This window comes from Melanerpes formicivorus, unplaced genomic scaffold, assembly GCF_026170545.1.
Source record: "Melanerpes formicivorus ecotype bairdi unplaced genomic scaffold, bMelFor1.0.p_v2 SCAF_49, whole genome shotgun sequence".
NCBI lineage: Eukaryota > Metazoa > Chordata > Aves > Piciformes > Picidae > Melanerpes > Melanerpes formicivorus.
The window spans coordinates 2,951,031-2,975,155 of NW_027142401.1; the positions used below are offsets into that span (position 1 = coordinate 2,951,031).

Consider the following 24,125-nt stretch of genomic DNA (forward strand, 5'->3'; position numbering starts at 1 on the left):
TACCCTCATATCACAGTAAGTTCCTTCAATATCAGTAGTTATATTTGCAGCATATTTAGTAAAGCAAACCAGACAACTAGCTTCACTGAAAATGAAGACACTGATGATCAATTCACCTTATCCGCAGAGTTTGCATTACGGCTGCTACATAACAAACATTTCATATTGAAAGAAAAAGGACAGTTATGATCAGGAGATTTGATTTTAGGTTTATCTGTAGAGTAAATAACAAATTTGCACTTAGAGACAAGAGGTCTAAACTAACTTCTGCATTTCCTATTCTATTTCTATTTGAGTTGCTCAGAGTGGACAAAAAAGCACGGGACTATGAAATAGATGTGAATGTACTGCAGCATTATGCCCCTGTCCTTTCAGTGGGACATATCAAGACATTTTGGTGCCTGGTATTTTCACCAGAGGCAGACCCCCTCTCCTGTGCAGTGCACAAGGTCCCTCCAGAATCCAGACACTCCTTCCAGCTGCGGCTACAGAGCTGAGGTTCCCTTTTCTGACTGTTTCTTGCATCATCTTTCTTGGCTCAGGCAGATTGTTCTTCTCCTTCCCTTAATACATCACTGGCTATCAGCTTCTGGAAATACTGTTGTTCCCTGGTTTGCCATCTGAGAGAAACAGAAGAATGTGGTCTAAAAGCATTCACATCTCTCAGATGATCTCTAGATATGGCTGTTCTTTGAATATTCAGGGTCACATGAGGATGTAATCTAAAAAGGCCTCATTTTAGGATATTTGATGATGTGATACATAAGCAAAACTTCAAACTTACCCTGTATTAAGTGATGTTTTAGGCACCTATCTGCTTAGCTCACTTGGATTTTACGTAAAGAACAAATGACTCAGGAAATAGTGATTTTAAGAGCGGCAAGTTTCTGTGAGACATGACCAAGCATTGGTCTTTGTGAATAAATACATTTTAAGAAACTACATATTCAGTCCCTGTAATATGATAAATTTTGAAGACTGGATCTGGATATCATTCAGAAGTTGGTACATTACTTAGCTCACTCACAGTATCACAGTTGCTAACTCTTCTGCTTTTACTAGAAGAACTTTTGCCTGCTTGTTTTATTTCTAATGATCCAAAGCATATCACTTCTTTTTTTTTCTAAGCTAACAAAAGAGAACTGTCTTGTCCTTTGCTTGTATTTGCTTCTTATCTATTAGCCTCCCTGTTTATTATCCATTTCCTTATTGTCTCTTCTCCCTGTTTCTCATTTTCAGGGCTTTGGTATACTTGAAATCCTATCTTTCTACTTTCTCCTATTTAGACTATTCACTCCATTGTTGCAATAGTTTATTTAGCAATACTTTCCCAGTCAATCTCAAAATTTCACACAGGCTAGGGATGCTGAGTAAGATGAGCACTAGAAACATGCAAATACAGGTTTACATTGCATAGGTTTTCTGACAAAAGGCAATGCTCACTAGAACAGTGGCAAATACTTCTTCAAGTAATCTGTGTCTGCATAGCTTAGTGGTGATGAAATCTATTTGTGCACAAATGGTGGGGATTTTGTTTGTATTGCTTGCACCACTGGAGAGGATGCTTCAGCTTGCTGGCACAAGTGTGGTTTCCAGGCAGTGAGAAGTGTCTCCACGAGAGGGCTGGCTCGGGCCATGTTCCAGCCAGCCTCTTCTCTCCAAGGCCAGGCTTCGTCTCTGACACTGCCATCCATCACTGTGGCCTGACATGGAACTTGAAGAATTCTGAGTATTGTCTCAAAAATAACTAAGATTCCAATTAGTATGCATAATAACTTTGGAGGTAGGTATTTTCTGTCATCCTGAATGTGAAGGCATATGTAAATGTTTTCCACACAAAGAAGGATATGCTAATTTACTTATTTGCTTGATTCCTGGGAGCGCTTTGAATCTTACACCACTTTTGAGACACATCACTGGCCATCCGTATTTTCTCAGCATGAACTCTGTCCTCACATGAATGAATGAATGCAGGAGGCCTGAAACTTTATATAGCTTTGTGCCTGTTTATATTGCATCTCAGGTAGAAAACAGGGCCATGTAAGTATCAGATCAGCAACCATTTTGTAGGCCTGGCATTTTTGCCATCAGAGCAGATGGCATTTCTGGAGGTTTATAACAAATCCATATTGCTGTTAAGTTCATACCAGATGATTCTTTAAATGATGTATGAATCAGGCAGTGTCTCCTTTACCCTTCCTTCTCTCCACTAGAATTCTTCATTCTTGAACACTTGCAAAGTCACAATGACTCTGGACTTTCCTATATGATATTCATAGGAATAACTGTCTTGGCTTAAGGGCTATAGGGATCTTGTCTCCCCAGCAGTGTCCTTCCAATCCGTGGATATCTCTTCTGTGGTTCTAGGCATTCACTGATCCTTCAAAAGGTTGGGGGTTAATGTTATCAGTGGTCTCGGAAGCTTGTCTGCTATCTAAGAATATACCTCTCAGGAACAGGGTTTAGAAGCATTTGGCTTACTTTGCCTGTATCTATCTTTGCCCCACAGTCAATCTTCTGTTACTAAGAATATCCCTTTTTACATCTTGTACATTTCAAATAGCAGCAGAGGCCTTACGTTAGTTCTTTTTTAAATAGAATGTAGATCTTCACCTTGAGCAAAAGGTAGGGCAAGGCATAGGGGAGAGAATTATGTTTGTGACATCACAGAAAGGTTTAAGTAATTTACAGAGGTACATTTAGGAATTATTCTTAATATTCAGATTAGTGCAATCTGCTTTTTTTCTAGAAGCAGAACTAAAGTCAACAGTCCCATGGGGTCAGTGAAAATTTTATTGGTACTTTTACCTATCAGGTTCAGAGTCTTTAAATATAGTTCCTTTTAATGGATTGAAATGTAACCCTTTGCATGTTTCCCTGCAGCATGTTTTTTAAGCCTGTCCTGCCTTTATGGTTCTGGTTCACACTGAGAAGTACTTTAAAATATTTTTTGCCATTCTTGCTGTAATCAAAATATAGAAAAAGAGCTTGGAAGTACTAGCAAAATCTGTTTGATTTATTAGTGGAACAAAAGGTCTGCAAAAAATTGGAAGTACCCTCTCATTGGCTTTTAGGGACAAAGCTAGAAGTGAGTTAATTTGTAGTGTTTTCCTAGGCTTGTAAGAACTGTGTTTTGTTGTCCTTGCTGTTTCAAGCTCTCCAGTGACATCTCCCTGAAAAGTTGAGGCATGGCTGGCTGGCTCTGCTTGATATAACTCTAGATTTTTATATATATTAATGCTTCTTGTTTTCCAGCATCAGAATGCATCCTGGGGACTCTGAAACCAGGCAAAGTCATGAGCCAGTGACCATACTGTGCTACCACTTGCTGTTCCGTAACCATATAAATCACGACCAATTAGAGGGATGCCCATTAGGGAAAATACATTCAACAGTCATTTCTGATTCTGTGTGTGGTAGTTGGGCACAAAGCCTAGAGGTGGCACCCGTGAAAAGAGTTCTGTAATTTAACACGCTTGAAAATGCTTAACTAGACAGTATACAGTCGAAGACAAAGATGTGCCTTTATGTGGATGTCTACTAAAAGAAGTATTTAATCTTTATCTTTTCCTTGTTTAAACGATTAATGTGCAATTTAAGTTGCACGTTCTCATAGGCTGGGGTTATTGAGTCACTGGCACTCCTTTAGCACAAAGCTGATAAATTCTGCTTCTGAAGTGCCTGTAAATGAAAGTACCCTGAACTGCATATTAAAACTCACCATTCTGCTGATGTGTTTGGTCAGTGGTATGCTTCTGTGAGGTCACTCTGCCAGAGAATCTTGACAATACTGACACATTTCATTGCGACACCTTGGCTCCTTAGGGATCCCTAACATCTATATTGCTAATGGTTTTATTGTTGCCTTTGGGTCTAACTCCAATTAAATTGACCATGGCAGTTTGTTGCAGCCTCATCCTCTTGAGTACCTGGATTTCTTTGGCTTACCTTTGCCTATGAAGAAAGTGCACTTTTATGCTTTTGAAAATAAAGTCCATAGGCAGGAATGTGTTCCTCCTGAGAGTAATATGCAAGTCCTTTTGTGGTTAGACAAAGGGGTTTCTTAATGCATTCTGTGATAGAAGTGCCCTTAGAGCCAGCCCATCCTTGTACACAGACCCCTCTGTGAGCTTGGTCTTTTTGTAAACTGGGAACAAACTTTACAACACTGTCTGCTTGCAACAAAATTGGACATTCATTTTTAAGCACACAGCCTCATAAACAATTCTTTTAAGAAGAGAACTCCCTCTGTATAATAAAAGAGAAGGTGGAAGGGAAAAAAAACGTCTGGGGTAGTGATTTAACAAGCACTGGTGGTGTCTGGTGCTTCCACACTGGACTTTCCACCATCACTCTTAACTGCTATGGCAAATTATTTTAGTATGTTTGCATTTAATAGTTTGGTGCATCTCTTTTATTCTGGTATTAATCTTAGTTTAAGTCATTAGAACAGCTTTGTACTTTCACAAATGATCAGAAGTACCTTAAGCGTAAGCTAGCCAGAGTACATCTTCAATGAAAACATCTGACAAATAGTGTTAACAACCCACAGCTTAAAATTGCAAGCCAAAAGGTGTTGAAATAATTTTGCTACCTGTGCCATGTAGGCACTGTACATCTGGGAACTTCCACAAAAAGCAAAAGCAAAATTTGATCGAGGATGAAGCGCCATAAAAATTTTCATACTGCTGGGTGCAGTTGGATCCTTTATGTTTTGTGGCAGGATTTTGGCACTGATAATGCTAGCTTCCAAAAGTGCACATATCCAAATTTCCTGTCTAAAGGAGTCTCACTTCAAAGATAGATTAAAAGCATTGATGCTACTTGCTGGAACGAGTCCAGAGAAGGGCAATGAAGTTGGTGAGGGGTCTGGAACACAAGCCCTGTGAGGAAAGACTGAGGGAGCTGGGGTTGCTTAGCCTGGAGAAGAGGAGACTCAGAGGTGACCTTATTGCTGTCTACAACTACCTGAAGGGAGGTTGTAGACAGGCAGAGGTTGGTCTCTTCTCCCAGGCAACCAGTACCAGAACAAGAGGACACAGTCTCAGGCTGTGCCAGGGGAAGTTTAGGTTGGATGTTAGGAAGAAGTTCTATACAGAGAGAGTGATTGCCCATTGGAATGGGCTGCCCAGGGAGGTGGTGGAGTCGCCGTCATTGGAGGTGTTCAGGAGGAGACTTGACAGGGTGCTTGGTGCCATGGGTTAGTTGTTTAGGTGGGTTCGATTGGTTGATGGGTTGGACGCGATGATCTTGAAGGTCTCTTCCAACCTGGTTTATTCTATTTCTATTTCTATTCTATTTCTTTTAGTGTACCAAGGTGGGGAGTGGGAAGTTACATTTTTGAATATAGTAAATAGTCCATGGTTTTCCTTTTTAGATTTTTATTTTTTAAACCTAGGATAAAGCTTAAAATTGGAGAACTGGGCTTTAGTCTTTTCCCATTCTAAATGTGGCCTAATAAAAGCTGGATTTGTAAAGTGATAGCTGCAGCTGGGATGGAAAGTTCCTCCTTTCCCATTCCCTTCAATTAACGAAAGCAGAACTTCAAAGTCTAAATGAGACCATTTGAAGTGCTAAAATTATTGAACACCAGGACTGTTTACTTCCCTATCTGGAAAAAAAAAAAAAAGGCAAAAAAAAAAAGCTTGGAATGCAAAAGTAAAATTAAACCACTGAAATGAAGTTAGGAAACTGTAACAGTTCTACTGTAATAAGTGGCGTCAGCTTAGTTGAGAGGCATTTATACATAATTTGAAGTTAACCATTGGACAGCCATGGATGTTTTTTTTCATGACTATGGCAGTAAAAGCTTTTCTGGGATGCCATAGTTGTGTGCTGCTCAGAAAACTGCAGTGCAAAGGGAGTATGTCTGAACAACACCTCTGACAAGAGAATATGCATGGATGTCATCAGAGACTGGAGCCTTTTTAGAGCTTTGTAAGCACTTATGTTGTTTTCACTCATTTTGTAGTTGTTATCAGTAGTTCTTGGTCAACTGCTCATTTTATTGCTGACAGCCCATAACATTTTTCCTCGTCTCTACTTTGCCCTTTTTTGATTGTGAGCATTGGCTGTGCCACCATCTCCGTGGAAGCATGTAGCTAGAATCAGTGGGTACCAAACCTTCTTCAGCTGACTCATTTGATGGCAGTAATCATCAGCCTTGGTGCTGCTGCCACATGCTGGGAAACAGGAAGTTAATGGCTGTGTGTTTCTAAAGGAGGTCAGTCTTTGACCAGAGATGAGGTTAGCTTCTGAAGTTCAGTGGGAAAGCATAGGATGGCACTGTGAAAGCTGGAGAGATGTAGGGAGTGAGGAGCTCCTGGGCTGTGCCAAGGGCTCATAGGAGGGTGGAGGGTGCAACCAGTGAGATGTGCTAAACAGCCATTGTGAGTAGGCAAGAATATGCAAACAGGACCCAGCTAAACAGGGAAAATGAATGCAGACAGGCTCAAAGTGCTTGGGATGCCAAAGACTGCCTATTTCTGTGATGATTTTAAGTATTTAATTTTTCTGGCATAGACAGGACACACAGATTCCTGTTCAATGTAATGAATTGCATATGAGACATTCATCTGATCACCTCTTTAGGCCTTGCTGCTGTGCTCCTGGGTTTCTTGTGCTGGCAGCACACCACAACAGCTGCTCTTCTGCTCTGTTATGCTACATGCCAGACACAACCAGGCTGCCTAACCCAAGATCCTTTGACCAGCTGTATTGGGTATAGGCAGCTCTGCAGCCTTGTGCAGGGAACCTCTATCTTTTGCAGGTCCTTGTATTTAGCAGAATAAGGCAGGTAAGCACACTTCCAGGTACATTTTTCCACTGCCCAATAGCCATTCATATCTCTGGCCTCTGACCTTATCCATCCCTGCCCTTTTTGGGTGACTCATCAAGTGAATTCTCATGTCTTGTGACTCAAATAATTTGAGTGTTCTGGTCACTAATAAGGAAGTCAGGGTATTTAGTTAAATCCTTTCAACTCTAATTCTTCAGTTAATTAATTCCTTAATGCTAAAGAATTCTTTAACTCCAAAGTATATTTTCATTCTATAAGACACCAAAGCAGGCACACTGAGTCAAAGCTTTCCCCCAGTACTTACAATGGTCTTTTTCATTGTTATCCATCCAGAGAAAGTAGAATTAGACCACAAAAACTTTGTGCGTGCCAGGTTTCAAATTAAGACATTTTTGCTCCAGCCTCGTTCAAGGACATGTGATTAGAGCTTTCTTCCTCTCCTTAGGAAAACCTGTAAAATTATAATATAATAAAATGGACAGCTGAATATTTCAAAGGTGAATGTTTAAAATGTTTATGCGTGGGACATTGTAGAGCCTTATCACTATTTGCAAACCTTATCATAGAAGTTGTTGTAAATAATCCAGAAATACTTTTTTGTGTGTGTGTGTGCTATACTAAGCAGCATAGAAAAAGAATAGCTTTATGCTGTGTCATGCAAGGGCTGGAGGTCCTAGTAGTAGCATCAGGCTTGCACAGTAGAGTGCGGTTGCATTTGCAAAGCTGAACCAGGTGGTCAAAAGGCAGAGACTGGATTGTACTGGTATTACTTTTTCTCCCGCTCTGTTCATAGTATCATAGTATCATAGTATCATTCAGGGTTGGAAGGGACCACAAGGATCATCTAGTTCCAACCCCTCTGCCAAGGACAGGGACACCCCACACTAGATCAGCCTGCCCAGAGCCTCATCCAGCCTGGTCTTAAACACCTCCAGGGACGGGGCCTCGACCACCTCCCCGGACAACCCATTCCAGGGCTTCACCACTCTCATGGTGAAGAACCTCCTCCTCACATCCATCCTGAATCTCCCCACCTCCAGCTTCATTCTATTCCCCCTAGTCCTATCACTACCTGAGATCCTGAGAAGTCCTTCCCCAGCCTTCCTGTAGCCCCCTTCAGATACTGGAAGGCCACAATGAGGTCACCTCGGAGCCTTCTCTTCTGCAGACTGAACAGCCCCAACTCCTTCAGTCTGTCCTCATAGGAGAGGTGCTCCATGTAATCCTAAATCCAAGTCCAGGCATACTCAGTGCAAGAAATAAGATCTTAGGATGATAAACCAATACAGGACATTTTGCAGGTTTCTTCTTAATTTTATACAGATGCACATGAATCCCCTTTGTATCCTGTCCTAGTTCTGGGTGTTCTTTTTTTTTCTGTTTGAAATTACATTTTCCTTTCTCCAGAATTTTATTAATTATTCAGAATTATTCAGAACAAGTTTGAAAAAGTATAAACTTCGGCAGAGTTATGCTGATTTATACTAGTTAAGGGTCTAATCTAGACACTACCACACTTATGATGAAAATAGTATAACATCTACCCAGCTCATGCCTTGGCAACGGGAAATGAAACTATTGTATTTTCCATCAAAACGTCTTGGAAGTTGAAAACCCATACTAGACTAGACTAGACTAGACTAGACTAGACTAGACTAGACTAGACTAGACTAGAATAGAATAGAATAGAATGTTCTTCCCCATGAGAGTGGTGAAGCCCTGGAATGGGTTGTCCAGGGAGGTGGTCGAGGCCCCATCCCTGGAGGTGTTTAAGCCCAGGCTGGATGAGGCTCTGGCCAGCCTGATGTAGTGTGGGGTGTCCCTGTCCGTGGCAGAGGGGTTGGAACTAGATGATCCTTGTGGTCCCTTCCAACCCTGAATGATACTATGATACTATGATATTAATTTATGTTGTAATGTTCTTTCAAAATGTAGTTTCATGCTCTGACAGAGGTTCACAATAGATTTTCTGGTTTAGATATTTATTTTTTTTTAACTTATTTTGTTTAAAGCCTTTATTTAAATTGCACATTCTGAGAAATATCCTAAACAGTGAGAAAAGCAGCTACTGTAATACCCTTTTGTGTTCCCACGTACATCATTAATTGCCTTCTGTTTCAATTAATGAGGCCACGTTGATGATGCAGAAATGACTCCATGTTGGTCAGTCTGTGGAAGGGCAGTGGTCCTTCAGTCAGGGATAAATTATATTGTGGACTTCCCCTGTGAGGCTTCAGGAGAGTAAGGACCTGAATTTATGTTTATGACAGGACTACACGGGCCACTGAACTACAGATGCTCCAAGTACAAGGGCGCAGGCAGCCTTTGCCCTGTTTCTGGCTGGTGGGGCAGCACAGCAAATCCTTTTGAACGAGATCTAGGCTGCAGCTCACGGTGAGCTCTTGCCTACACCTCAAAGCCTGCCAATAACTACACCTTGACAAGAAGCCAATGGCGAGAAGGTAAAGCTCATCACCAGCCGCTAACTGTAACTCCTTAGAGTTGCTCCACTTGATGATTTTCACATAGGTTTCATTATCCAAACAGGAGCTGCCTCCCAGGCAGAGATGCCTGGTGAAGCTGGTGGCTGGATGATAAAGGTGGCTCCTTCCTTACCCACTGCCATCCGGCTCCTAAAGTAAATAGGATGGAACCATAGGGCCTGCTGTGTAGACCCTGGGGTATTGTTGTGACCACTAGGTTGTGACGCATGAAGCAAGACCTGCACTATTGCAATTCAATCTTACATACAGTTTAAGATAAAAATAGTTTCCTGTTTTACGCACCCTCTCACGCCTTAAACCAGGCCGCCCGCAGTTCCGCCGTGGTGCGCGCAGCCACGGGGACATTCCGGGCCCGCGGCTCCCACAGACACGCGCGCGTCCGGGCTGCGGGCCGGGTGCGCCCGCGCACCTCGCGGGCAGAGGCGGCCGCCAGCGGGGCCGGGCGCGGGTGGCCCGGCGCCGGCAGGTGGCGCTGTGGGCCCAGGCATGGCGCGCGGACGGGCGGGTGGCGGTCCCTCAGCCGTGTGCCCCGCGCTGCCCCGCCGCCCCTGGCCGTCTCTGCCCTTCCCCTCCCCGGCCCTCCGCTATTTTCGGTTTCCACGGTTGTGCTCTTCGGAATGGATTCAATAAAATTTTATTGCCGTCATTTGAAAAATGCTAGGATTATTGTGATTTGTGGTGCCTGGCAGAAGAAAATCCGCCGAGGCTGGCCGCGGCCGGTGCTCCGCGCTGCTGTGTGTCCCCTCGGGCACCATGTCACCAGCCGCGATCATGACATGCCAGGTGGCACTGATGCTTGCAGCCTTACCGCTTTAGCTGTCAGTTAACTTGCTTTATCGGGGTTCTGGTGAAGGCTGTATCAATATTTTTTCCCCTCAAACTGGCCCCCAGGCATTCCCTGCGCCCCACGGGGCCGGCCTGGGCCCGCAGCCCACCTCAGCAGTTGCGGCAAGCGCTAGGCTGGAGCCTGCTGCTGGGGAGCTTCTAGGCGCCAGCGTGAAGTAGCAGGCGTTAAAACACGGGCACACTTTATGAGAGGGCAGGAGTAACTGCCCGCTGGTTGTTGCTTTTTATACTGGTGCAAGCCTGCAATGTTTCTGAGCACCCTTTTGAAGGCATACAGACATCAAGTACTGCAGGCAGATGTTATACGTGTCTGTCTCCATAAAATACATGACGCATATACAAGAGAGAGCCTCTCTTCATTTTTTTGTGCTTACCATATCACCTTGTCTCTCAAGGACAACACATTGCTAAACTAGAGGCAGAGATTTATTGGAGGGACTAGGACTTTACTCCTTCCCCTCCTCTCCCTGTCAGCTCACATCTCCCACTCCTGCCTGTCAGGCATCTCCTGTGAGCTGGGAGAAAGCAAGCAACACAGCTAGGGGAACATCTTGCCCCCACTCTGGCCTGTGGCATGGAGAATATAGCCCGTGTGGCATGGCCTGTTATAGGAGAAAGGAGATGCTGCTACCTTTGTTACTTGCCACAGAGTGGAGACGTGTTTTCTCAGTCACCATATCCTCTAGGTTGTTTTTCCTGCCTTCCTTCTCCCTTTCTGCAACGTCTGATAAACAGCCTGCAATGAAATCTGCAGATAAACAGTTTTTGCCTTATAATGCTTTGAGATACAGGGGGTTCTGTGAATAGAGATGGCAATAACCTCCTTCTCATTCTGAGGACTCGTAGAGACTTATATAAAAAATAGTAGTAGTAAAAACAAAGTCTTCAGAATGCTTCAGTGAGTGCTGACATGCCTGCAGTATGCACTGGAGTGTCCTGCCAGAGGTTAGTGTTGGTTTGGAAGCACTGTAACTTCAGCTGGAAGCCAGGAGTTGATTATTGGACCCTGCTTGGCACAGGGTTGAGCCAAAATGACTCTGCTACCATGAATTTTCAAGGAAATGTAGCTCTACTTGGTCTGGGTTATTATCATTGCACTTCTTTGCATAACACAGATGTGCACCAACTGCTCAGACTCCTGTTTGTGACTTGTTTAGAATTCCAGTTTCATGTGCCACTTTGAAGAAGGGGACACAGGCTCCTGAGTCACTGATGAGTCTTTAAAAGCTTTATGCTTAGCTTGCTTTTAGCTATCTGAATGGACTAATAATTACCAGAAATCATTCCATAAATAAAGTGGTGGGAGTGAGATACTGAGTGTGTATACTAAGTTGTTACCCAAATGGAAATGAAAATTCCTACCATGCTGCAAAATGCATAGTTAATGACTAATAATATTAGATATTAATAGAATACAGTAACCATCATTAATAACTAATAATATTAGACCAAACTTAATCTAGTCTTAGGATGCTTGTAATAGACGGACATTCCTCTTCAGAGTTAATTTTCAGGGTGCTTATAAACATCACGGCCAATTCATTCTATTTACTCTCTTGCTTTGTGGTGGATAAGACTTCGGCAAAATTATCCGTGCTCAGTATGTGCCTACAGTATCATCCAATCATGTAAATTCAGGGGCACTATTTTTAATCAGAGAAAATAATTGGTACTAATCTTGAAATAAATGGTGCTCCTGAGAAGCAGGAGCTGCTGTCTTCTCAGGAGCACCATCTGTGTGGCTCATATGCAATCAGCAATATTTATATTAAATGCTATATATTCTGCGTCACCTACTGTTTGATTTCTTCTGAGTCTCATCTTATGAGCCAAAACAGGAATCACAAGACCCAAGTTCTGACAAGTACTTTCTTCCCTCAGTCTACTGATGTATACCTTGTTAATGCAGCTTTGTTCTGCACGTTTTTTCAACCAACAGTGTTTGTGCTACACCCATTTTGCCCAGTGCAAGGTCTTCAGCTCAATTTTCCTTGTGATCAATATGTAGCTTTTTTATATATCCCTCTCATATCTTCTAAAACTTTGCTGTTTTCCCCATTTCATCAGTGTCACATGGATCTCACATTATTATTTTCCAAAATATCACCTTAGATTATCTCCAGAAACACCATTCTGCTTCTCATTTACTAGAAGGCCACTTGGTAATTGTTTCTTTCTTAGCACGTTTGTAAAAGGCAAAATTGTACTATACAGTACGCTACTGGCTTTAAAAAAAAATATGGAGTGTAGATTTTTCACATTGCCATTTTACTAACAAATATGCTTTTCTTGTTCTTTCTTTTTTCTTATCTGGTAAGGGGTTTGTAAGCAAGCTGGATGAATTCATTCACTGGTTAAATGAAGCCATGGAAACAACAGAGAATTGGACTCCTCCTAAAGCAGAGACAGACAGCCTTAAACTGTACCTGGAGACACACTTGGTAGGACAAGATTACACTATGATTACTATCAGTAATTGAAGTGTTCTGCTGTGCTTTTTATTTGATTATTATTTTTTAATTACTAGCGTGCATCTATATTTTAATGTAAGACTTACAGCATTAGAGTTTATTTTAATGAAAATACCAACCAATTGTTTTCTGTATTGAAATGAGTACTGACAGCTTTCTAAACATCACATTGAAAGCCAGAGTTCCACTGCAATTCTGGAATTGTCCCCAAAATGGAAAGAAAATGGATAATGTTGTTTTTTCTGCTGAGTTCTAGGATTTTTAGTATACTGTAACGTCAATGACATTCTTATTTGTGAAAAGCTCTCATTTTCTCTCACACAGTTTTAATGTAATAGTAATTTAAATATTTGAAATAATTCAGTCATTTTACTTCATATGCATTTCTGGCTTGTAATTAATACAACTGTCACTAATCTTGTTCTTGTGCAAAAAGCTAAAACATTGTGTGGAGGAAGAAAACATTTGGATGAATAATCTTCTGAATATATTGCAGGCTAGAATTATAGATTAGGAAATATTTTTAGATATTATGAAGTCTTCTAAGAACTGTTTCTGATTCTGAGGAAGTGAAATGAAGCTGAATTAAGCCAGGTATTAAGTTCCTAAAAGCAAAATTTTACTGTTTCCCAAAAGCAAAATTTTACTGTACGTAGGGAATAGAGATCAATGCATACTGATCAATTGGTAGATCTCTTAATGGGTAAGCTGCTCTATCTGGTAAAAAGGATTAAAAAAAAAGAAAGAAAAACAAATGGAAAATTAAGCTAAGAAATTCTCTCCCCCTCTTTCAAAATTTAGGTTCTTGCCAGTATGCACTGGAAAAAATATCTGGTGATAGCACTATTCTGAGCCAATGAGCAAAACACCCCAGCTAGATAAACCATTGCATTAGCTGAACCCACATCAGAGCATGGATTTCCAAAGTTCAGTCTCATTTCCAGTCTCTGATAATCTGATGGTTAGCAAATATTTAATAGTCCTAAGAAGTCACATGATGCATTACAGGAAAAAATGTCATCCTAAACCCAACATTAATGCTGGGATGACCATTATTTAATTAAGTGTACATTAACCACATACACAGTTAGAACCAAACTGAAAACTATCTTCAGAATTTCAACTGCCCAGAAAACACTTTTGTGTCTTTAGCTCTCAAATGTTTGTTGTTTTACACCTGCTAGATTAAGCACCCATTTTGGTCATCTGTCAAATGCAGTGCAAGGGTACTGCATCTTCACCTTACATTGCAGAGTTTGGAATTGTGGTGGAGTTTGATTTTTGCCTGGTACTGCATGCACTCCATCCCACGGTTCCCATTATGTATACAGATGCTCTGAAGACACAGAGCACATCTTGAGATCAGATCTCAGAAGAGGCATTAGTTGTATCAATTTGTTTTCCTCTTACTCTGCAATGAGAAACTTTTGGAAAGCTGAATTTTTATGAGTAGAATTACAGGCTTCACTCTTGATTGGATAAAAGGAAACATGTTCCAGGAACAGGGCAATCACCAGCATATCTCTGTCACAGTTAGTTTCTTTTCCTCTTTTTCCATGGAATGGAGCACAGTAGCTCTTTTGCAGGCAAATTACTTCCAGCTTTACCTTGTGGTTTTGTGGGAGATGAGGCCAAAACCATCTATCAGGCTGGGAGGTGGAGTAATAGCTCGAAACCAACACCTTCATTGCTGGAGGTAGTCAAAATAAATGAGTATGTGGGCACCTATACATCTTCACTTTCCCCTGTAAGTACTTAGGATCCCAGTTGTACTCTAGATCTGCATGTCTTAGGGGAAAGGAAATCTTCCCATGTTTCAGGATGACCATGAACGAAGGTGGGGTTTATCTTCACATCTGTGAAGCAGTTTCTAAAGGACAGTTCAGTTTCAATTTGGTGATACTGTGATAATTTTTATGGCATATGTAGTTAGCAGAAAAAAAAATCATTGCACAACAATTAACTGATTTTTCTTCTTGGATTTCAGACAACATGCTTTCATATTTGTTTCTACACAGCAGAACTGAATTATTGAAATATAGAGCATTTTTATAGTGGAGAAGATAGTTATTTTTATTAATTAGGTTGTCAGCTTTTCAGTGGTATTTGCCTGTCAGAAATCCTAATCTGTGTTTAAACAGAAGTATATGAACTTCAATTCACATTTGAGCTCATGCTTGAGCATTGCAAAACAATGGTGATCAAGGTCTTTGTGAGGGTACTTACACTGCTGGTTTTCTTCTTTTTGACAGGTTATATATGCTGTCAGACTCAACTGAGATATGTTAAAGGGGACTTAGTACTTTATAAGTTTAGGTTCCAGACTTCTGGGTTCATGGTGCAAATGCCAGTAACAAACTAACCTGGAAAACAAAGGAAATACATTGATTCTTTTCTGAGTACTGCAGCTGCACTAGCAAACCTCATAACTATGATGCCTCACCGGTGCAGATTTTCTGGTTGTAGAAGGAGTGAAAACTCACTGTAGATTAGTATTTTTATTTTTATTAGTAGAGACAAGGCCTTAGCCTTTGGCACAATTTATCAATTTCACCACCTGTGATATTGTTTTCTTGCAAATATGTTTGTTGCAATAACAAAATTAGTGCCATAAAGAGAGAATATTTCGCATTCATGAATTAAATCTCTGCTGTCAAAGAAAAGAAAATACACGAGCAGGAAACCAGAAAAATGTACCTGTTTCATTTCTCATTATTGGCTAGGAAAAGCCTTGCAGAGGAGACAAGGACAAAGTTGAGATCATCCTCCAAATTTATCATTATGCAAAAGTCTTGACTGTCATTTTAGAGTCCCAATGTAAATTGTTGATAAAAGATTGAATTTTAAAGTCTCCCAGCTTTCCTTTTCTACATCTTTGACATTTCAAGAAATGGTGCAGCACAGACACTTAAAGAGTGTGTTTATTAAAAAAGCAACAGCATGAAAGCCAAAATAAACAACAAGTAAACAGCACAAGATATTTTCAACATCAACTTAGAATCTTTATATAAGGTATTGCTCACATGGGGAGTCAAATCACTGAAATGGGATGGTGATGCAAGTCTACAAATGTCCTTGCATGACAGCTTCAGTTTAAATTGGTGGAACTTCCAGAATGAATATTCTAGTTGACCATTGTACCTGGTCTGGCAAGATTGTACATCCAGGATGTTTATCAGCATTTTGAAGCGTACAGATAGGGTCTGTTTATTGCCTTTGGCCCAGCCAGAGCTGCCTGCAGACATCTCTGACTGAAGGCTCCACCTGGACAGCTCCTGGAATAATTAGTGAAGCACTTTGTTGTGAAGGTGGAAGGCAGCCTTTCCTCATGTTGGTCTGTTGTTCTCAATTAGTCCATTCTCCCATTCGTGTGCAGAGAATAGCTGGGGAGTTCCTGGGCCACCCAGCAAATTCACAGCTGAGTGCAGTGTGTGCACACAAGCACAACCCTGATACCTGAACACACAACAATTATTAACTGTAGGACAAATAAGAATTTAATTCTTAAACAAGAGTTACAACTTCCATGGATTTTGGCACAATGAGCAACCAGACTGTTTTTTGGTATGATTTTTCTCTTTAGAAATTTAAAGGTAGCCTACATCTGTAATGTGTGACAAAATAGCCAATCTTCAGCTTGGAGCACAGTTTTCTTGCAAATGTTAAAATCCAGTTCCATGATTTTCTGTAGAACAGAAATTACTATGCTCTTAATTTTGGATAACACCAAAGCACAAAGGTATCAATGAAAATACTCTCAGAAACCCCTGGAATAGTGACTGAAATAATTCTTTCAGTTTTACAGGTATTCACAACCAACTGACACGGGTGAAACTGGTTTGTGAGCTGTGTGCTTCCCATTCATATGAAAGGGAGCTGAACCTCTGGCATCTGAACTTCTGGCACCCCTGTAGGCAACCACTCAGGGTGTCAGCTGTTGAAAACTCTAATACGTTTTTCTAAAACAGGGGTGTTTTTCATCAGAAATCTACTTTGCCATGAAGGTCTCAGTCAGCCCTGCTAGAGATAAAAGTGAGTCAGGTTTTGAATGTTTTGAACAATTAGGCACACATCACCTCCTAATGGAAAGATAGCTATAGCAACCTTCCCAAAAAGGAACTTCTGAAAATGGTTTCTCATTCACTTTGTCTTTTGTAGCTCTTCTTTTCTGGTATGTTGATTCTTGCCCATTGGCACCCTGATCAAAATCAGCTACTGGCAGGCTCTCAGCATAGACTTGGTGGGATGCAAATCATTTCTCATCAAAAAGAGTATCCTGAAGGCAGCTTATGAGCTAAAAGCATCTGTCTAGATGGTACTGCTGTGCTAGGGAACCTAGACAGACTTTCTTACCAGCTCAACAAATAAGAATTTACTGTGGTGCTCTTGACTATTTTAGTATACTAAAATAGATATTTTACTGGTCTTTATTGCTGACCCAAAAACATAACTTGTTTTAGCCCAGGAGAGAAGTAACCTAGCAAATAAGGAAATGTGAAGAACCTTGGAGGAGGAGGTTTAGCCAAAAGGCACTGTAGGTATTTGCTGATGCCTGGGACTTTTAATTCTGTAATTTTAACATTTCCTTTTGTTGTTAACACAATGCTCTTGGGTTTTTTTTTCTGCACAACTCCTATCTGTGCACCTGTGATGTGCTCTTAGGTCTTTTGGTCTAAGCCATTTCTGTGTCTAGGTCATGCTTAAAGCTAGCTAATACAAGACTTTTAAATGGAAATGTACAAAAGAAAAAAAATCTTGCTTCCAACTCATTTGATGGAACTTTTAAAATCCATGTTATATTATTAGTATATGGTAACAAACAATATTTTTCAGTGGAGATAAATTTAATTAAGGAAAGGTTTGCTTAGAAGTTTTGAATTTTTAGGCAGTGTTGTCCTAACAATCTTGCTCTTAAGAATTTTTGTAAGGTTAAAATTCAGAAATATTTGGTACAAGGAACAGCAGAAACCATAGGATCATAAAATGTGTTGGGTTGGAAGGTGCCTCTTCAGGTTATCTAGTCCAACACCTCTGCAGTAAACAGGGAAGTGCTCAACTAGATCAGGTTGCTCAGAGTGCAGTCCAACCTGACCTTGAATATTTCCAGGGATGGGGCATCTACCACCTCTGGGCAACCTGTTGCAGTGTCTCACCACCCTCACTGTGAAAAATGTCTTATATCTGCTCTAAATCTACCCTCTTTTGGTTTAAAATCATTACCCCTTGTCCAGTTGCAACAGGTCTTGCTAAAATATTTGTACCCATCTTTAAGTACTGAAATGCCTCCCTGGAGCCTTCTCTTCTCCAGGCTCAGCAACCCCAGCTCCCTCAGCTCAGGTGAGGTTCTCAAGCTCTCTCATTATTTTTGTGACCTTCTGCTGGACCTACTCCAACAGGTCCACATCTTTCAGATGCCGAGGAGTCCGGAGCTGGACACAATACTCCAGGTGAAGTCTCACCAGAGTAGAGTAGAGGGGCAAAATCACTTCCCTTGACCTGATGGCTGCCTGTCTTTTGATAGAGCCCAGTATCCAGTTGACTTTCTGGGCTGTGAGTGCACACTGTCAGCTTGTGTCCAGCTTTTCATCCACCAGTACCCCTACATCCTTCTCCACAGGACTGCTCTTATGTTTCGCTTGGCTCTCATTGTTACTGTTGATGGTAGTTGGTGGTTTCTGGTTTCTCTAGATATCACAATTGTTTCTGACTCATGGAAACAATGGAGGCAGATAGCCTTCTTGAAAGTAATTAATCATTCACTCCAAGGTTATTTGTTTGCTGGGGTTTTTTTTAGGAAACAATATTTGTACTGTTTAGTTGAAACTAGAGAAGCAAATACGGTTCTGTAGGAAGTACAAGTGGCTGGGATTGCATGGTGCCATTGCAGTGCAAAGTGCTGAATGGATATGCTGAAGAGAATTTATTTGGTTTCTTTTCTAATACATTGTGTCAATTTAGCCATAAGCTTTGTGCCACATTAAAGTGCTTTTGACCCAGACCTGTTCCATTGTATTAACTTTTTCAGTCACCATATTTATTTTTCATCCTACAGTCTTAAAAATATCACAGAGAAAATATCTCTAATATTTCCAAACAAATTATGCAAGTTGATTCTCTTTTGTATAGGAAGTTTAGATGCCATCTCCATTCCAAACCCAAATTCTTCTCAAGATGTGAGAGTTTTGAGACTTTTATTATCTAAAGAGAAATGAAATAAGGATTTTCCTTGTGTCCAGTATCAAAGTTTCTGGCCACATCATATCTCAGCACTTTCTTAGCTGTAAGCAGCAAATGCTTTCATACAGAAAATAGATTGTATTTTGATGTTTAAGAAATTGTGTTGGTGAAGTAATGATACTTGTGATATCTCGTGGTAACTGGTTGTCTGCAGCAAGTCTGCTATGCCTGGAAAAAAAAAAATCATTCTCATATCCCTGGAAAAATCTTATTTTCTGAAAAATACCATTTTAGAGAAGTATTAAATACCTGCTCTCATTGAGAATGAGGTTAAATACACATGTCTTGGTCTAATGTACTGGCTATTGTTGTGGCTACAGTGGTAACAGTAGTTTTATTAAAGGTATTAAAGCCTCTGAAATGGCTGCTATCGCTATATGGGCATTTCCAATGTCCACAGGAGCCAACTTAGGTGTTTTCCTCAAAATACACCATGGTATCTGCAGGATGCTGCCAAAGAGTCTGAGCACCATGAATGGACTTACCTCTTGCTTCTCTAAAGACTTTGCTTTGAATCTGCTTAGCCTGGTTTTAGTTTCACAGAATCACAGAATGTTAGGTGTTGGAAGGGACCTCAAAAGATCATCTAGTCCAACTCCCCTGCCCAGAGCAGAAGCACCTAGAGCAGTTCACACAGGAATGCATCCAGGCAGGTTTTGGATGTATCCAGTGAAGGAGACTCCACAACCTCTCTGGGCAGTTTGTTCCAGGCTCTGTTATCTTCACAGTGGAAAAGTATTTCTTTATGTTCGCATGGAACATCCTATGCTCCAGCTTGCGCCCATTGCATCTTGTTCTGTCATTGGACATCACTGAGAAGAGCCTGGCTTCATCCTCCCAACACTCAACCTTCACATACTTACAAATATTAAAGAGGTTATGCCTCTGTCTCCTCCATACTAACAAGTTGCATCTCTTGCAGCCTTTTCCCACAAGGGAGGTGTTCCACTTTCTGCATCATCTTTGTGGCTTTGTGCTGGACTCTTTCAAGCAGTTCTGTGAGGTCCTTCTTGAACTGAGGGGCCCAAAACTGGACACAGTATTCCAGATGTAGCCTCACCAGGGCAGAGTAGAGGGTTTGGAGAACCTCTCGACCTGTTAGCCACACTCCTTCTAACACACTCCAGGATGCCACTGTCCTTCTTGGCCACACGGGCACATTGCTGGCTCATGGTCATCCTGTTGTCCACCAAGACTCCCATGTAGTTTTCCCCAGAGCTGCTCTCCAACCAATCAGCCCCCAACCTATACAGGTACATGGGTTTGAATTTCTGATTTTATGTGATGATCTTGAGTAGGCATGGGTTCCTGAGTGTGTGTCCTTCTATATAGGAAACAGACTACAGAACATACCAGAGATGCAGATTTAAGCCAGCAGATTTCAAATAACACAGGCAAATAAAGGGAAATAGGCAAATAGGGAATAAGACATCAACCTTAAACAAAGGAATGCATGTATATTGCCAGTTGTATTGTCAGCTTTTAAAATCTGTAAACCCAGTAACCTCTATGGAAGTGTTTCTGTTTCTTGAGTTAAAGTGTCTAAGAACATCAAAAGGAAATATTGCTGTCATTTAATACATTTGGCTGTACCTCTGCTGTAATCTGGAGTCAGAGAGTGTATGGTTAGTGGCAGTGGGAAAAAACAGGTTTCTAAACTCTTTGGACTGTTCTTCTGAATTTCTGTTAATTTTTGGTGACTGAAGAGAAAAATCGGGTGTATAGGAGAAAATCCAGGTATATATCTTATTGATCACAGTATTATTGACCTGACCAATACAGAAATACTGCACACAATCAAATCTTTCCCCCCATAAGATCATGCAGTGAAGATGATCTGACACATATCTTTTATTTGTAAGGAGAAAATGTGGGCCATGCTCATGCTCCCATCATCACAAGTGTCAGGGATCTGTTGTGATGGAAACCTGTTATTACTGTGTGTGTTTTTAATGAACAAAAAGCTTGTCTGTTTACTGGCCTCCCCTACTGCTGCTACCACCAATTGCCATACAGTTCCACTCAGGATGTGTCCTTTGTGCAAGCCTGTAGCATAAGCAATAATTTCTTAATAATTTTCCCAGAGACTGAATGGCTTCATTTCTGTTGAGATTTCTACTTTTTGTTTCTAAGCCTAGTTTCCAATTTCGTAGCTGCCTCACCTTGTGCAGGTACTTTGTACGGCTGTGAAGAAAAAAAAGAGACTACATTTACTTTGACTTTTCATTAATTCAAACCTTCCCAGGTCTCTTTTTCTTCTCTTTACTGCAACACCAATTTTATGTAATTATTCATAGGAATGGGATAGTACTCCATAATAAAAGTTAGCGCTGTTGAACCTGTCTTTAACATATGAGTTGTTAGTTAGCTCCAGGAGTGTCTGTCCCAGCTTTTCTAGTTCTGTGAGCTGCAGCTATCTTTGGGCAGATGAGACATTCAACTGGAGGCAGAGAATATTAGGGCATCATCCTAAAGTAGCTCTGCTTCTGCAAGGAAAGTAGAAGGAAAAATTGTAGTGTCTCAAATGTAAACTCTCTATCACTTGTGAGGATTTTGAATTCTTTTGATCTGTGTATGGAAATAGAATGTAGGAACTTGAGAGGTCTTGAGACCTACTTGCATTGCTCTGTTGTTTGGGTTCTAAAAAATTCATTATGTTTAAGGTTTAAATTATATCCAGGTTGCTTTTAAGCTAATGTTTATTGTTTTGGAGGAGAGAGTGATGAGATCCTTAAAACAGGGGGGTTTTTATATGCAAGAATGTAGAGGGTGGTATATTCCTCTGAGTGTGTATTAACTATCTAATGCAGTTTTCTTAGGAAAAAAGGCCAAACATTGTCATAGAGCACATTAAAATGCAGATTGCTCAGACTTTGGGAAACATTTAAACTCATTTGCACTTGTTGAAGCTGAACAAGGCAGGGCAACTTGATTTGGCAAATATTCATCCCCTCTCAAGTGTTTGCAATGCCAGAGGTTTCAGCAGAAATACAGAAAATTCAGGGACTGAATGGAGCTCTCTATTGAGAAGTGTTTTTCTTTGCATCTCCTGTGATAGTCGTGGTGGTTGGTTTTATTTTCATTTCTTACTTCAACAGATGATTGAGGTTAATAATCCAGCATCTCAATTTATTAGATGTATTTTCCTAGGAAGGGATGTTAGTTTACCTTTAAAGTGCATAAACCCTCATATCTGTATATATATAAAAAGTAAATTACATCTCCCTCATATTTCCCTGTAAATTTATGTTTCTATTATTTAGAATGAACTTTTATTTAGAATAAACCAAACCAGGTTGGAAGGGACCTTCAAGATCATCACATCCAACCCATCAACCAATCCAACCCACCCAAACAGCTAACCCATGGCACCAAGCACCCCATCAAGTCTCCTCCTGAAAACCTCCAATGACGGCAACTCCACCACCTCCCCAGGCAGCCCATTCCAATTCTTTCTGTATAGAACTTCTTCCTAACATCCAACCTGAACCTCCCCTGGCGCAGCCTGAGACTGTGTCCTCTTGTTCTGGTACTGGGTGCCTGGGAGAAGAGACCATCATCTGCCTGTCTACAACCTCCCTTCAGGTAGTTGTAGAAAGTGCTAAGGTCACCCCGAGTCTCCTCTTCTCCAGGCTGAGCAACCCCAGCTCCCTCAGCCTCTCCTCATAGGGCTTGTGTTTCAAACCCCTCACCAACTTTGTTGCCCTTCTCTGAACTCGTTCCAGCAAGTCAACATCCTTCCTAAACTGTGGGGCCCATATATTTTTTTTCTCCCTTAGTAAGTCCCTGTTTGCCTTGGGCATTATGCCAAATGAATTTATCTCTGGATTGGAAAGCTCTAGTTTTTCTTGGTTGGCATTTTTCTGCATGTGGTAGGACAACACGATTTAGGCAGAGGTTGATGACATGGCTTTTGGGCATTGTGAGTCTCCAGGTGGAAGAAGTGTACCCAGAAACATGTAAGATCAGACAGACAAGTGCATTCTTAGTAGGAAAGGAATCACAAGACTGTGACTTATGCAGATTATTTACTGATTATCTGAAGAAAATAAAGAAATAATCGAGGACAATTATATTTGGTGGTCTGCATGTGCAGTTCACCTTGGTTATGGCAACCTAGCAATTGTTTCACCGTATATCCATTTTGCCCATGCGCTTTCCTGCCGGTGTTCTTCCATCCCTCGATGTCTCTTGATAAAAGACAAACTGAGATTCAATTTAGGAATCCTCATGTTAACTTTTTTTCTTTTTTTTTAAACAATCTAAATGGTTTAGACAGGGAAAAGCAAAGAGAAATTTATGTAGTGAAACACAGGAAATTAGAGTTGGCAGCAGAAGAATTTATGTGAGTTAGAAATATGAAATATCTGCAAAAATAGCCTCTGTGCCTTCTAAAGTAAATCTGCAAAATAGGTTTCCTGAAGAGCTGGGCTAACTGTTCTTTTTATTCACATCTAAAATTATGCATTCAACACTTGGCTAAATTACCTAAGAGATGACAAACACAACGAGGAATGAGAAACAGAAATTGGGGACCTAAAAGTATTTAATGTGAGGAAGATTGTGCTATTAATGTTTAAGAAGGGGAAAAAAACATTGATTGCCTAGTACTGGAAAGGCAGAAGCTGGGACAGAAAAGCAAAGGATAGGGTGCTTTTATGGAAGTATGAATTACTTTAGGATTATTGGAGCAGTGCCTGCCCTTTTGTATTTAGTTCTTCTGGCCTGTCACAAATTCTGTGGCACCTGAAAGACCTAGGCTACTGCCCTGTCAGCCCGTTACATTGCAGTCCTTACTCCTACATTTTTTATCCAGCCTACATTTAAAAGTCTCAAGGGATCAGGGCTTTCACTGTTTCCCTTAGGAGATTATTACACAGTCTAATAGATGTGACTTTCAGAGGAAATTTCATTGGTATTTATCTTAAATTTTCTCTTTCTTAATTTAATTCCATTACTAGATGGGTCTAGTATAGCCTCTGATACTGTACTATGCTACTAAGTCTTTTTTCTTGATGTTCAGATTCATGGAATATAAGTAGATAATAATGGCCTTTTCTCTTAATCATTATTTAGTCAGTGTTGTTTATGACTTATAATTTCCCACCACTTCCATCTTTGAACATGCTTTGTTTGCTATTCCCTAAATTTCCCTCAGTTTGATCTTTTATAAATGTGTTTGGACCTCCAAGTCAAAAATGTACATTCACATCAAGTGAAAGGTGGAGCAATACCAATCAGGGATCAGAAGGTAAAGTCATTCCTGGG

At 40.8% G+C, this 24,125-nt stretch overlaps 1 protein-coding gene across 1 annotated transcript in view; it reads left to right on the forward strand.

Annotated features, from left to right (window-relative positions):
* The window catches only part of AKAP6 (A-kinase anchoring protein 6), a 301,656-nt gene that overhangs the window by 111,975 nt on the left and 165,556 nt on the right, over positions 1-24,125 (forward strand). The window contains exon 5 of the mRNA XM_068160348.1: positions 12,468-12,590. Within this exon, the coding sequence (XP_068016449.1) occupies positions 12,468-12,590 (123 nt within the window). The remainder of the gene's footprint in view (positions 1-12,467; positions 12,591-24,125) is intronic.